We start from the raw sequence: 13,326 nt of genomic DNA, 5'->3' as shown, positions 1-13,326 counted from the left end.
TGAAGGCAGCGTGGCTTTGGCGCACGCTAATTACATAACGCTCTCAGCAGAGTCTCCCTGCACCGACCGGCGACCGGCGAGCGCCAGGGCAGGCCAACGCCTTTTTAACAGCACACTGGCATCGCTCATTCGAGTGACATGACCAATGAGAAAAACATGGCGGATAGAAACGAAAGAGGGCCAAAGTCTCTCGTTTGTACTGTATTACATTTCCTACCCGGCTTAATGAGGCTTTTGCACTTTTTACAGCCTGTCTGTTTTTGTTTTGCTTTGACCTTTTTTTTGGGCACAGCACAGACCTCGGTTTTTTCTGCATAAAGCGGAAATCGTCCCTTTGTGTATTTGTGTGTGTGTGTGCACACGCGTTTGTATCCTGCTGAAAAAAAACTGCTTTTTAAACAGCTAGTAGGTAGCCCATTCAGACCAGCTCCCAACTCAACATGGTTTAGCTAGTTGACCAGTTAAGACCTCCTTCCAGCTGGTAGCTGGTTGACCAGCTCAGACAAGCTACCAGCACTAGCTGGTTGACCAGCTCATACCCAACTAGACCAGCTTATGACCAGATCAAATTTCAAGCATAGCTAGTATGAGATTGGTGAATGTCACAACTGTCTGAACAATTCATACAGTCCCAAAAAGACGATATTATATTATGAATATAACTGTTGAGGAAAAGATGATACATCAACATTTGCATGCAAATGCAAGATAGTGCAAAAGTTAAGAGGCACCCAAAATCATTCTGCACAAGAAGTTTTCTCAATGTTCTGAACAGGTGTAGGTCCGGGAAACATTTTTTTTCTATTCAAATTTCAGGTGTAATTTAAAAATGAATAATGAAAACCATTAACCTTATCCATAATGGACTGACATTTCCAAAAATAATAATGAATAGAAAACAGTTTTTCTGGCCTCTGACCTTTGACCTGTAACTGTAGCCTCTCACCTTTGAGATAAGCTAAGATAAGCAGGAGGACCAGGAGAATACTGTACAATAACTTGTCTGTGATGATTTCTTGCCCTGGTCATGTTTTGCTACAGTAGCTTTGGAACCTTGTTTGTAACTGGACAAAAAATGTTCTGGACACAGCAAATAACTGGTAAACTGAACAACATGTGCTGTAAAATTCCAGACTAATCCAGATGGCACGGCTATGAGCTACATTACAGGGGGCAGGTTTTCACAGACTCAATGGTACTGTAACTGTTGGTACACAGCTACAGTATGCAGTATACAGAACAAGGTTTAATAATAAATAGAAGTTTTATTTACTTCTTCAACTCACCTAAGTTGAAGAAGCAAATTGATATGTTCTTTTTTTTTGCTTATGTACTCATTAATGCGGGGAATATAAAAGATATGAGCATATTCATTTACTTCTTCAACTTTGGAGACTTCTGACCTTGCTTACTATTTTGTGAAAAAACAAAAGAAAAATAAACAAAACATCTGAGGGTGCTTTTGAGGTAAAATGGCTGTGTGACTGAGGCCTAATATGAGATATTACACAAGAAATGAAGAAGCTTGCTGGCTCAGCGGGACTGCCTCTTCTGGAAACAACTTAGAGGAATACAGAGACATGTAAATGCATAAATTACACAACTTCTCCCTGCCAAAATGGACGTCTGCACCTTGAGTGCTTCCAAGTAAGAGCAAAACCAAAAGTGTGGCTTTGGAAAAGAATTTATTTGCCAAAATGACAAGACCGAGCCGCTGGGACAAGTCACGACTTGTCTTGTGTTTCTTGCACTCTATGGTAAAAACTAGCACACAGACTCCGCATTGATCAGTCTGTGGCCATTCGGCTGAAATGAAGGCTAGTTTCAACCCGTTCAAAAATAACTGTCCTTTATGACCACTGGCGCGCGCGTGCGCGCGCGCGCACACACACACACACACACACACACACACTATACAAACTATAATGTACAGTAAGTAAAATGCTCTGTGTTAATTAAACACTGACTTACATTTTACATTTATAGGATACCCTAAAGATTGACACTAAATTGCCAAATAAAACAAATTTACAGTGGTGAGAATAGTCTTCTTTTGAATACGTTACTTTGTGCTGGACCAGACCTAATCGACACTGAACCAGTCAATCACAACCTGCCTGTAGTGTACACGGGGAAAAATCCGATCTGGATTGGCCGGCTGGCTAGTTTGATGCAACATCCTGTGGGGAAGATCCGCAGCAGACGCGCTTTGCCTGCAGGTGGTGCGTTCCTCGCCGCCACTACACGGGGCAGTACCACAGGAGCATCACCACAATAAAGCCGAGCTGAGCGCTCCCGACTGCTGAAAACCTTTGCGCTCCAGTACCAGCATAACACGCACTTCCACTGCCGCGTCTCTGCATTTCACCGCTCCTTTTCGTGAAACCTCTTTTCGTTTTTTTTGTTTTGTTTTTTGCAGCTTGTTTCAGCTGCCACGTTCATTTTCCCCTATTGCCTCTTGGATTACGCGTTGGCATATTTTACGTCGTTTTCCTTCGTTACGGTTTATGTCCCCTAAGGTCGTCTAACACCTTCAACAAAACGATTTGAAAAAAGTACGCTGAAGCTATCGAGAATTGTGCACGTATAACATGAATGGCTTCGGATTAGTCAAGTGACTCATTTTCATTTTATTGGAGAAGCAAGTACTGAGAGAACTGGACTTATTTATGTCAGTACCGGCATACACTGTCATTTCGGTTTAGAATTTTGCAGGACACTGGTTTAGCTGGTATTTGCTGTGTCTCAAGTGCAGCAACAACATCTATAGTGGGAGCTTACAGCTGGCAAGAAACAGAGTGGATTCTTTGAGACTTTGTTGAATTTATCGCACTTGCTCGCGGATTTGCGCCTTACCGTGTAGTGGCTATTTCGCCCGATTGCCAGTATGGATTTTCCGTTGGCGTTTTTATTCTGCTTCCTTGCTATCCCTGTTTTTGGAGACAACACCAGCAGCAAACCACGGAGTTGCTCGGATGTCAGGCAATTCTACAGCGGCAAGGGCTTCAGCCTCAGCGGGGTCCCGCAGACAGAAATATCTGGTGAGTAGAATTTAATCATATTTGCCCGGACTGTAAATATGTGTATGGCTCTCGTCTGATCATTGGTTATAAAGATTTGGCGATACGAAGGCACATGATGCTACAGGCTAAGGTTGGTCTGTTGCCCAAGGCGTCGTGATACACGGCACTAATTGCGTGTTAGGCAAATAAAGATAAGATTGTTCTCAGTGTTTAAAGCGAGTGGTGCGCAATCGATTTACATTTCAAAGTGGAGCATGTCATTGTCTTTTGTACAGAATAGTTCTGGAAATCGCTAAAATATGTCCTGGTGCAGTTCTCAACATGAAAATTTCTTGTGTTTTCGTATAGCTTAACCTGTGCGCACGCATGAGCTATTTCAGATATTATAGCAGAGCTGACGGGAGTAGGCTACTTATAAAGTTTGTGTCGTTACGGTTAAGTATAAGTTTTCACGATTTGCGCTTCTGTTGCCTAGTCGCAGTCTGACAGATAAGCGACCACCACACAGTCTGGAACTGCAGCAAAATTCACTTATCAAAAATGAATTATTATTCAGAACGTTATTGTCCTGCATCACTAACGCAACAGACGCGATTATAAAAAATATATATACACCTGTATTACCTCTCTTAGACGTGAAACTCAACTTACTTATAAGTAAGAACTGTTCGGTTATTATAGTAAGATTTTGGCCGGGTATAATAGAACGTTCAAATAATTAAGTATTCAAATGCTCATTGGCTCGTGAGAAATATTCGAAGTGATTATAGCTACGAATAATTTACGATGTTACAGAGGCATATGAAACTTTAAAAGCAAAGAGTATGAAAAAAATGACATTATTATTATTATTATTATTATTATTATTATTATTATTGCTGGTATTAGATACTTTTATTGTTGTTTAGTGCAATAATAACCATAATGATATTCTTCCTTTTTCTTTCTTATATAATTGGCAGTGTTGAAACAGATAGATATAATTATCCGCTGGGACTCCTCTCTCTCTCGGCATTTGCTGTCACAGTTGGATGACTCATATCGTAACTTGCTGTGTCAAAGACGCACGGACCGCTTGATTTTCGTCCCTACGAGTAACAGCGTTATCTTTTACATCTGTCTGTCGCGCTTCCACTCGACCCCTCCTTCACTTCAAACAGTCCCACTATCATTCTCCATCTGGCCACTGGCTTATTGCTGTCTCCCGCGCTGCCAGCTGGCTCCGGCCTCTCCTGCGTTTTGTTATTCATTCGTTTTTCGGACAGAGAAATCCCCGACGCAGCATCGATCGTTAGCTGGAAAGCCAGTGGCTTTGTGTGCCTTTCGCCCACTCTCGTTGCTTTGCAGTAAGTTCATGAGAAACATTTTTATTTTATTTTTTCCAATACGAACACAATACAGAGTATATCGGGAGTTTTGTTGTTGTTGTTGTGGCTTTATACATGTCCACTCACTGTGATGAAGGAGCTTTTTTTTGTTTTTGAATTTTTTCCATTACTTAATTAATTTTCCTTAATCATCATTGCTTCATGTACATTGGGAGCGTTCACTATCCAAAGATGTCTGGATTTCATCCCACCTTTGACACTCATCACCCGATTAGATCTGCTCGGATCTGTTAGGTCCTGCGTGGCACCTATTACGTTGGCTCATAGAAAGACTAAACTGTTGTCCCTGCTCTTGAGAGGCTAGAGCGTTGCAAAAAAACTCTACTTGGTTAGAAGTGTGGCTGTTCCCAAACACATGGATGACATTCAGCTGATGGAAGCCAGCAGATTCCCATCCTGTTCACAGCGGGTTATGCCGTTAAACTGAGACGCTCATATTTTTTCACCCTTAAACGAACAGGTCCACAGCGGGGGCCCGGGCCGTCACTGTTACTGCGCTGATATACCGCTGCGTTTTTTCCAGCGTCTCTTCACAGAGGCCTGAGGTTTGTCTGCTTCTCATTCCCACTGACCTATTTACTGTGGGTCAGTTACTGTGGGTACAGTACAGGGCCGACTAGGTTTAACTCTTGGCCTCTGCGTCATAAAGCAAGAGGTCCAAACGCATATATTATTGTACAGTGCCTGCTGGATCTCCTAAACTTCTGGACTGGGACCTAGGAACACGGATGTGTTCAAACTGTAGACCTGCCTGTTTGGTCTTGTATAGAATATTATTTTATAATCGTTTAGCTACAAAGTGAAAAAAAAAGCCCTTTGAAATGTCAAGGTGCTTTGCTGCTAGTCATGGCAACACACTCTCTTGCCTCCCACTGGCTGCTTCTCAGATGTACACGCATTCTGCCATGGTATGTCTGCGCCAGAGGAGAGCCCAGGTGTTATGTCATCATGTGATGTCATCACCGCAGGGATGCAATGCACCTCTCATTCGATTGGCTCCGGGCAGTCATGCAGTCACAGACAAGGCCGAACGTAGCCTCTGTGGACATTCTCCAACTTCTCAGGCTTGATACCAGGAAAGAATCCACCGAAAGGCATTTTCACAGGCTGCTATGCCCAGAACTGTTACGGAGCTGATAAAATGCTCCCCCCCTTATGCATTTAGCAAATGCAGACAACAGGTTAATGGCAGGAAATGACATTACCCATTAAGCTCTGTCAAAGTAAACATCTGCTTCATTGAACATCTTTTCCCACAGCTTAACAAAAGATAAGTACAGTGGAAGATTATCCTTTAACGCTGCTCCATTCTCCCTCTGTCTGCGCTCCCTTCCCGGAGTCTGAGCGGCGTGTAATTCTTAATGTCCTGTACAGTCTGAAGAGCATTAATTTAGCATGAATAATCTGCGTTCGGAAATTTGAGACTATGGGAGGCATTTCTTACCCCCCTTTTGTTTCCAGATGGCAGCTTCAAAGCTGCGGCACCAAACAGCGACTGCTGCTGTCTGCTAGATCTTAATTATTAAAACTCCCCCTCCGCCATGCGCTGGGAGAAAACATGAAATGCTCGACGAGACGTATTTGTAGCATCTGTGGGACTGGGGAGCCCTGCCTTGTTTGAGAGTTGGAGTCACCGTTGAGCCGTCTCAATCCTGTGTAAACACTTCAGTCAGGAGGCACTCTCAATCACAGTTATTAACCATCAGAATCAATAGCCTGGGCTTGTGCTGAAGCAGATCTCTGTGACAGCCCTCAAAGTCTGAATGTCTAATCTGTTGGGTTGTTTAGTAGCCTATATCTAGTTGTATTTCACTGCAGTGCCCTGCAGTCCCCACACACACAAACACACACGTTCATACACACGCACACATCAACGCGCAGACACGCACATGCGCACATACACGCCCACACACATACATACAAAGACACACACACACATAAACACACAGACACACACACACACATAAACACACAGACACACACATACACACACAGACACACATGCACACATAAACACACAGACACACACATATCCCTGTGATTGTACTTTCAGACATACCTTGAATAATAAACAAATAGTTTTATGTAGTAAAAATTGAGCATAAATTAATACTTCACAGGAGTTCAGTTTACTGGGTCTAATTGAGAACCAGTGGCTGTCCATGTTACAGTGGCATAGAGATTCTCAGATCTGTTCTCTTAAAGCTCCTAAATGTACCTGGAGACTGTACATTGAAGATGCAGAAACTGTGGGTGGGTTATTGTGTTCAGTCCCAGCCCTGCTTTAATGGAGGCAAGGCCCAGTTAGGATTGTGGACCACTGGTGTAGGGATGGGTCAGCCAGGATGGACCACAGCCACTTAAATAGTATCCTGGCACACCCAGTTATCTTGGCTGAACCACAACACCCTTCTGATTGGGCCTGAAGAGAACTATGTTCTGATCCACATAGTTCTCTTCAGGCCCAAGTATATGAATATTTCTGCCTATGCTGCCGTGGACACCTTTAAAATGGCTCTCATAAATCATTGAAAGATTCCATCATATTTTATTCACCCAGACAGTAGTGAGTTAGACTCCTGTGAGGAAAAAAAACCCCCCTGGTTTCCACATACGTATTTTGTTATATTAATTGAATTTGGCAAAAAAAAAAAAAAAGGAGAATCAATCACAGTTGGATTGCAGCATTGCCCTTTCTTATTCCTGGGAATGTGTGGTTCTAAAGGAATGAGAATGGGAATGTTACGATCATTCCTTCATGGTTTCAGTAGACAGTAACTGTTGAAGCGGAAAATCTGCAGTGCTGTAGCTCTTGCCGGGGTGGGGTTGGGAGGGGTCCCTGGCTGCCTGTCAATCACAAATGACTCTTCCCTGTGGCTTGTGATGTCCTCGGAGCCCCAGAGCGGGCCGGCTCCTCGCTGTGTCCAGACCACTACGGGCCACAGCCTGTGTCGTGTTTCCTTAGGAGTTCCTCCACAATGGAGATCACCTTTCTCCATTGTTCCACAGGGATCGCGGAGGCCCTCCTGAACACCAAATACCGCGGAAGCCGCGTTCTCCTCTGCCGTGTTCGGAAAGGGTAGCTTTCACCGTGTGTGTCGGGGACGGTGAAATGTAGACCTGTTGTTTCTCTTAGACTCCATTGTCATTCTCTGGCTGTACTTGACTTAGCCGTCTCTTGGCCGAGACCCGGTTTTGAGTACTTGAGTATGTACGTGTCTGCTGTCAGCCCTGGAACCTGTGTCTTTAGACCAGAATAGACTTGGGCTAAACCTAAGAGTGGTGTTATCTCCACCTGTTAGCTTCCTCCGCTGATGCACTCTCGCCTCTATAGATGGGCACTGATGAGAGGTCAGTCATTTGCAGTGAAGGTGATTGTTTGAGGCAAGTTGATGGCAAGTGCTCACTACCCAGTGAACATTCTTGCGGTGTAAAGTCGGTGAAACGCCGTCCGGGCGTTCAGGTGAAAACCCGGCTACTTTTCGGTTTAACGGTGAAAGTTTTCTTGGCGACTAGGACATAGCCAGTCTATATCCATAGAAAACCTGAGCTATACTGGGGCTAGCCTGCAATGTCAAAATGGCTCTCAACCTAGATTTCCACCTCTCTAGATGTCTCGATTCTGGCGGTTGCTCACTGGGGACGGACGATAAAGCTTTTTTTCTGCAGTCCTCGTTTCTCCTTCTGTGGGCTTTCCCTTTCCACTTTCTCTTCCTTTTGTCCTCCGTTCCTTTTTCTCCATCTCGGCTATACTGCGAGTGATTGGACACTATTGATTTTTTTTTTTATAAGTGAAAGTAGTTCATTGGCCGTCAGGCCGGAGAGAGCGGTTTTAAGCGCTCGTGTTCAAGTGCGTAAAGAACGGGGGCCTTTCAGTCTGGGGTGCCTGTCACCTTCGGCGGGCGAATTCTGGGCTGCTGATGTCAGCATGGTGAGGCGCGGCGTTTTAATGCGCTCCCGTCTCTAAAACGACTCCTCTCCCTCTCTGTCCCCTCCCTTTACCCGCTGTGTAGGTAAATATCCACGCTGGTTTGCTCTTTATACTTCCTGTGTGTGTGTGTGTGTGTACACACACACTCTCACACACACACACTCTCTTCCTAATCTGCTGATGTCAGTACAGTCAGCCAGCGTATTAAACTGCCACCGGTGGTGGGAAAGGGCCACATTGTGTTTGATGTTGTTCTGGAGACTGCCCCAATAAAATTCATGCATCTGCATTCTGCACTGGTTAAACAAAGTGTGTGTGTGTATGCACTTGAGTGAATGTGTGTGTGTGTGTGTGGGGGGGAGTTAATACAGTTAATACAATACTCTGTGATTAGGTATTATGTTTTTTTATTTTAATGAAAGGATAGAGAGTCGTGAAGTGAGAGTCTCCCAAAGCAAGGCTCACCACTGAGGGAGTGGCACTCTTTCTTCTTTTCTCTTTCTCTTCTTTTCTTCTCCTCCTCTTCTGCTCCCCTGATGTTGGCCATCTGATGTTGGGGTTCAGCGCGCCCCCCATGTTCTTGCAGCTCTGCTGGGCTGGAGGTCCCCGGTCTCAGCTGGTGTGCTGTGGGGTGAGACAGGCCGGCACAGGAAACAGGGTCACACACCGCTGCCCGCCCCCCCAGGGGATATGAGTCAGGAAGCCATCACTGCCTGGCAGTCTGAAAGATTATCGATGTGGTAGCAGGGTACTGTAGATGGAGGAACTGACTCTCTTCCTCACACACACACACACACACACACACACACACACACCGGAATGACAGTCATGGCAGTGCCTGTACACTCATGACGAACGACAGGACCACGGAGAGACACCTGACCTTGCCACGGTTTGTTCAAGGTGACACCATCACCAGAGTTGCCGAATAGAAACAACCGTCAGTGTGCGGTCCGGAGAACAGAAAACGGCCTGTCTTACGCCACCTGTACCAGAGAGAGAATTAATTAATGAGAGAGAGAGAGGGATAATGAGAGAGAGTTCACCTGTAAGAAAGAGAGAAAGCTACAGATGGATAGTATGTAAGAGAGAGGGAGGGGGAGGGAGGCAGAGGCTTCATATTGAGTTAATTGGATTTATGGCGTGACCTGATCAGTCAATAAGTGGCTGTGTAGATGCTTAGCTCCTGACTGGATGATGGAGTGACAGGGCCCTTGTCACATCAGCCCAGTGAATATTTACTGTGGTGATCGGGCGGGGCTTGATTTAAGACTGGCATGAGAGTGAATCCGCCCCACTGTAAGATAATACCTAAGCATGCTGTTGCCAGGCAGGATTAGTAGTTTATTTTAGCAGCTAGTTTAAAATCTCAGACTGTAATCTTCCCAACCCATTTGTTTATTTGCTCTGATAGGTCCCTCATTACATTTTTGGTTCCATTCAGCCTGTCTTTACTCGTATATTGGGGCAGCCAGAGGAAGATGGGCCCCCTCTCTAAAGCTGGGTTCCTGCTGAGACCTATTTCCTTGGGGGGTTTTTCTCTGCACTGCTTGAGTGTTTTTCTTCACTGGTTTTTACCTTGATTGCTTTTTGGGGGGGAGGTTCAGGCCTAGTTTTCACCCAATTTCCTCTTACTTGTTTTCTCTGTAAAGTGCCTTTGTAAAAAGCGCTCCGCAAATCAGATGTAATTCAACGGCATCAAGTAGTTCACTGTCCATAGATAACACTCCTAGCTATGGGAGCATGAACTGGCTAACTGATACTCATGCTGCATTTGGGCTAAACCTTCATTTACCTCATGAAATGTTCAGCGAGAGCTGGTTCAGTCTGTACTGAATCTGGTGTCTGCAGCACAGTCTGTAGCAGTTTCTATCTGTACTGAATCAGATTTCAGACCTATCTACACTGAATCCAGACCTGCACTGGATCTGAATTGAGTTCTTTCTGAACTGAATCTGGTGTCTGTAGTACTGTCTGTATTTCTGCTCTGTACAGTGTCTGTAGCTGGTTCTGTCTGTGCTGGTTTTGTGCTGGGTTTTTCCCCTGGGCTGGTACTGCTCCCGCCTGTTCTTCCACATCACAAAACGACAATGAGATTTCACAAATCCGACGGCTCTGAATAATTCACTCGGATCCCCTGCCATATTTCTGTCTCCTGCTTTCAATATTAATTGAGGCTTTCGCAAAACGGGCAGACAAATTAGGCGACCGGGGGATCGAACCTGGAAGGGAGAGGAGCTGACAGCAGTGGAGAGCTGATTTTTATCTGGAGGCTTGTACAGTCAGCATCGAGTCCTGGCAGTGGGTCAGCCCTCTATGAAGTATCTTATAGGTATATGAAAAATATATACTTGTATATATTACTGGACTAGAATGGTTATACACGGGGGAGTGGGGAAAGGTAATAATAGAAAATCAGGAATGTTTGGTGATTTCTGCCAAAAGAGGTGTTAATGCCTGACAAGCATTGACTGACAGGGTGTCCAAACTGTTGCCTCATGCACTGTTTTTTTTTTTTTTTACTTAGCCAATAAATAGTATTTGCACATTAAAATGTGCAGATTTGTCCTGTTTATATTTGTACCCTGCAGAGGTTATATTAACTGCAGAGGTTGTCCTTTTTCTTATTGGTAGAACTTTTAGAACAGATGCCTTTCAGGGGTGCCATTACTTTTCACATCAAAACGAACAAAATAGAAAGAATGTGGGTAATTAGAAATAGAACAAGGGTTTGATTGTGATTGGTGGATTGTGGATCATTTATGGCTGTACTTTCTGGGTTCTTTAAGATATTTAGCTGTACCCTACTGTAAAATCCAGCTCTGCCAGCTTCACCAGGTAGTAGAAAATAGTAGTAGGTAGTCAAGCTGGTCATAAGCTGGTCTAGCTGGGCATGAGCTGGTCGACTAGCATTGGCAAGCTTGACCTTGTCAAACCATGTCAAGCTGGAAGCTGGTCTGAGCTGGTCAGCCAGCTACCAGCTGTTTCAATGCTGATCAAGCTTGAGCTGTTTTTTTCAGCTGGGTATAGATGGAGGGTACCCGTCGGTAACCATTGAGGTCGTTCTATTTTGTTGGTACCTACGTACTTCTTGCTCCGATGGCTTCCTGCTTGGTTTCTCTGTGATGGCATGCCTACCCTCGTTATATGCAATTATCCCTGGCGTCCACTATTGGTTATAATACAGAGGCCATATTTACTGTTCATTGTTACCATAGAGACTGTGTTTATGTGTCATAGCACTTTGTGCAGTTCATGCTTGCGACTGTGTTCAGCAGTGCACTAAACCAAATGTATAAATTTTTATCACTCTTGTATAGGACAAGCCATGAGTACCCATGATATGTTTAATGCTAATTTCTGCAAGTATACATTTATCAGTAGTAATAAGTAATTTGGCTGAAGCTTTTTCCCTGGATAACTCCAACATTAGAATAATATTTTTACACAGTATTATGCACAATTTAGCAACTCTAAATTTAAAATTAATGAATACTACATCAGGGCTAAGAACAAAAATATAATTATCGGGAGAAGCTAATGAGAATAAAAATCAGTGGACTGAGACATAATTATTTTAAGTGATAATTATTAGCATTTAACTATTTTGTTGAAAAGGCTATCTTCCATGCAACAGAATAGAACAGAACAGAACAGATAGAGAGACTTTATTGATTATTGAGTTGGGAAGTTCACCTTGCCATTTGCAACACATATAAAATATATAAGAATATATTTTTCTATCACACCTTCTGGATGTTGCTTTGGCTAAAATATATAGACGTAAGACACCTATGAATACAACAGGTACTGTATATTGTTTGGTAAACTGGTCTATTGTTTTGACAATATTGGTTGCTGGAAACCCATAGGCATTAACTCTAGCCTTATTTTAATAGTAAAATCATGCCTAATGTCCTCACACTTCAATTGGACTATATTTGTGTAGGAAACTTCATAATGTAGAATGCTAATGTCATTTAGTAATTTAGCAAGCAAATGTGCTAAATTATCCCCCAATTAAGTCACATTTTCAGAATGACTGTTCAAACAGCCACTGTATTCCCCTGTGACTCATATCTTCAATCTGATATTCACAGATGGTCCTTCAAGAACTGCTTTTCCTCCGCTTCTGTTAATAAGGACACATCAGACCTGTGGGTCTCTCTCTCTTCAGGACACCTCTGATCTGTGGGTCTCTCTCTCTTAAACACACCTCAGACCTGTGGATCTCTCTCTCTTCAGGACACCTCTGATCTGTGGGTCTCTCTCTCTTAAACACACCTCAGACCTGTGGGTCTCTCTCTCTTCAGGACACCTCTGATCTGTGGGTCTCTCTCTCTTAAACACACCTCAGACCTGTGGGTCTCTCTCTTCAGATCACCTCATACCTGTGGGTCTCTCTCTTAAACACACCTCAGACCTGTGGGTCTCTCTCTTCAGATCACCTCATACCTGTGGGTCTCTCTCTCTTCAGGACACCTCTGATCTGTGGGTCTCTCTCTCTTAAACACACCTCAGACCTGTGGGTCTTCAGATCACCTCATACCTGTGGGTCTCTCTCTCTTAAACACACCTCAGACCTGTGGGTCTCTCTCTTAAGGACACCTCAGACCTGTGGGCCTCTCCCTCTCGTCCCTCTCTCTCTCTCTCTCACTTATTTAATTGTTGGGAATTATTGGCTTTTTTCCCCCACATTCCCACTAAAATAAGCCTTGTGTCGCCACATCTCCCTCCTGTCCTGCCTCATAGATGTGGCGAAGCTGGTCCACATCGTGTGAGAATGTGTTCAGGATTTGTATCTATTGTTTGGGGGGGAGGGGAATGTACTTAACACCCCCCCACCCTCACCCCCCAATATTGAATACTTTTATTTTGAGATCAGAGCTGCGTTTTGACCGTCTCTGTTCGTGTAATGCCATGGCGGCTTTAGCGCGTTAGCACGATAGCGTAGCGCAGCTGAAAGAATCGCGTCACGTGTGTA

The 13,326-nt window shown here is 44.1% G+C and overlaps 1 protein-coding gene across 1 annotated transcript in view; it reads left to right on the top strand.

Moving 5' to 3' along the window:
* Positions 1–2,258: 2,258 nt before the first annotated feature.
* Positions 2,259–13,326, top strand: part of gpc1a (glypican 1a) — an 88,829-nt gene continuing 77,761 nt past the window's right edge. Inside the window, exon 1 of the mRNA XM_061239870.1 lies at positions 2,259–3,041. Within this exon, the coding sequence (XP_061095854.1) occupies positions 2,888–3,041 (154 nt within the window). The 5' untranslated portion in view covers positions 2,259–2,887. The remainder of the gene's footprint in view (positions 3,042–13,326) is intronic.

This window comes from Conger conger, chromosome 4, assembly GCF_963514075.1.
Source record: "Conger conger chromosome 4, fConCon1.1, whole genome shotgun sequence".
Taxonomy (NCBI): domain Eukaryota; kingdom Metazoa; phylum Chordata; class Actinopteri; order Anguilliformes; family Congridae; genus Conger; species Conger conger.
Note: the sequence above shows the minus strand (reverse complement) of the source record. Positions and strands in the feature narration are given on the sequence as shown.